Raw genomic sequence first — 2,446 nt, 5'->3', positions numbered from 1 at the left:
GATCTTGACCTTTGTAGTTAATTGTCAACCGAATCAGAAAAGCATACCATGGAATAGCGAGAATACGAATGGAACTATTATTATAGGAATCCGACTGTTCATTAACAGACTGTTGTAGTTTAGATCTGAATGCAAGGAAATTCCAATTAGTAACATTTGACAAAGACTCCGACATATATTTGCCCCTGCGACCTTTAAGTTGCTGCCCTAGACCACCTCAAGGGCTGTTAAGCTAGTATATCTAATTCCTTTAAAAAGGGCCTTGATTCATGGTTTCAAATACTTAATTTTACTACTTGTCATTGCACAGTGAATATCTCTGAAGTATAGTTTGGAGAAAATGTAAGTATTGAATCCAAAAGCCCGTAGATTTATGAGGCCTCAATTAACTCGGTACTCCACAAGCCTTTAAGGATTGAATTAGTAAACGCTTTCCACGAGAATGATTTATCGACCACCAAATAACGAAGGTGATCCACTCCAATAGTTTTACGTGGAAATGATAGTCTAATAAGATCCCGTGAAAGACTGTAGTCCATAGTTTTATCCACATTAAGTTCAGCATTGGAGACAGTTTCATAATCACTAAGTAATTTCCAAAAAATTTCAATGTCATCGGTAGTGTCATTGAGAAAAGCTGTAAGATCGTCCGCATAAGATAGTAATTGCACATCCTTAAATATTGGTAGTGATGAGTTAGGATAACCTCGAAGATGTTGCAGTAAATAATATAACAATGGTTCTAGACAAATATTAAAAAGTAAAGGAGAAACTGGATTACCCCACGGGTTCCCTGTTGTAATGGAAACAGCTTTTGCATTTGAAACAGTTTCATATTCACTAAATAATTTCCAGAAAATGTTAACATCATCTGTGGTATCATTGAGGAAAACCGTGAGGTAATCTTTAATAGAACCTGTTGTGGGGCAACACAGCTGGCTACTCCTTAAGCCAAAGTCGAATAACAGATTTCATCCAGGTTTTTTACATCTTGAATTCGAATTTCGTTGAAATTCCGACAGGAAGCCTTTGTTGGTAGTTTGTCAAGTTGATAATACTCCTTAAAATGTTTCAGGAAGTCTACTGTATTTGATTGGGGCTGAAATTGAAGACAGTAGCATTTCTATATGAAGGGGATTATTTATGGCGAACAAAGAATGTGTCTTCTTGAATCGAAAGTGGCGTATGCTCAAGTTGCTGCAAATTCAGAAAATCCAGAAAAAGGAAATCCGGAAGTTGGTAAGTTTAGTAAGCCATTTTTGCGATTGAGGATTAGAAATAAAATCAGAAGTAATTCCCCAATTAGCATCACTATGAACCTCAAGTTCTTCCTCCCTCTGGTAAACCAAACCATAGCCTTTGGTACCTTTGAGATATTTCAACACCCTTTGAGCAGATGTCTCACATCTGGTTCTTTAAAATACCGTCTAAGGACACCAATAATATAAGAGATATCAAACCTACAGTATTAGCAACAAATAGTAGCTTACCAACTAGTGATCTATAACTCGAAGCATCACGTGAGACAACCTGTTCATTAATTGGACCGAAACTATCATTTGGACTTGCAGGAACATTTGAGTGATTGAGTTTGACACTTTGTTGTTTTTCAAATTGCAATACCATCTTGCCAATATAATCTCGGTTTATGTTGTATATTCATTCCCAAAAATTTCTTTGCTAGACCAAGATCCTTCATTTGAAACTTCAGCTTGAGGAGAGACTTGGCCTTATTAATGTCTTCAATCAGGCTACCTGCTATGAGTAAATCATCCACATATAGACCAATATAAACCTTACCATTTGAGTATAGACCAAGTTCACCAGTTAATCTGTTCTAATCATTGTTGATCAATAAATCGTTGATTGTGATATTCCAGCATAGTTGTGCTTGCTTTAATCCAAAGGCTATATAATGCAGCCTACGTTTGTACTAATGTCGTCGGTCTTGTAGGGTTTGGGTTGTTGTCTTTTTTATCCGAATTTTCTGGATTTTCTGAATATGCTGAATTTTCAGAATTATTTGCTGCAACTTCGGCGTACGTCACGTTTGGTCTCACGAAGATCCATTCCCTCTGTTTGAAGAGAAGGACATATATCACAAAAACAATGATACTGAACTCCAATATGCGAAGGCTTGGAGTTTAGAGTATAAAATTTGATTGAAAATCTACTTGATAACCTACTCAGAAAGACCCCCTTTTTATCAGGATAAACTGCATTTGCATGCATGAGACGCAACGCATGTCATATTTCCGCTGATTTTTTAATGCAGAATTTTGTCGCTAGTGAATATATTTTTTCAATGGTTGCAAAAACACAAAATGAATGATTGCTGGTAATTAGCCACAACTTGTTAGAAGCAACACAAAACCTTCGAAGTTGGTAAGCTTATCACCGAGAATTGCAGTTTAGGCGAAAATGAACATTTTGTTTGTTGTTGCTT

General features: G+C 36.3%; 1 protein-coding gene across 1 annotated transcript; it reads right to left on the bottom strand. All coding sequences in view use genetic code 12, as the record gives it.

Annotated features, from left to right (window-relative positions):
* Positions 1-371: 371 nt before the first annotated feature.
* J8A68_006004 (uncharacterized protein) lies at positions 372-1,626 on the bottom strand (the record flags this gene model as incomplete). The annotated part of the gene is made up of 2 exons (XM_049410132.1): positions 372-916; positions 1,491-1,626. 2 exons carry the CDS (start codon positions 1,624-1,626, stop codon positions 372-374), a joined length of 681 nt encoding a protein of 226 aa, XP_049260718.1.
* Between the last annotated feature and the right edge of the window lie 820 nt (positions 1,627-2,446).

Source organism: Hemisphaericaspora subhashii, assembly GCF_019202705.1.
Source record: "Hemisphaericaspora subhashii strain CBS 10753 chromosome Unknown scaffold271, whole genome shotgun sequence".
In the NCBI taxonomy this organism is placed as follows: Eukaryota; Fungi; Ascomycota; class Pichiomycetes; order Serinales; family Debaryomycetaceae; genus Hemisphaericaspora; species Hemisphaericaspora subhashii.
Note: the sequence above shows the minus strand (reverse complement) of the source record. Positions and strands in the feature narration are given on the sequence as shown.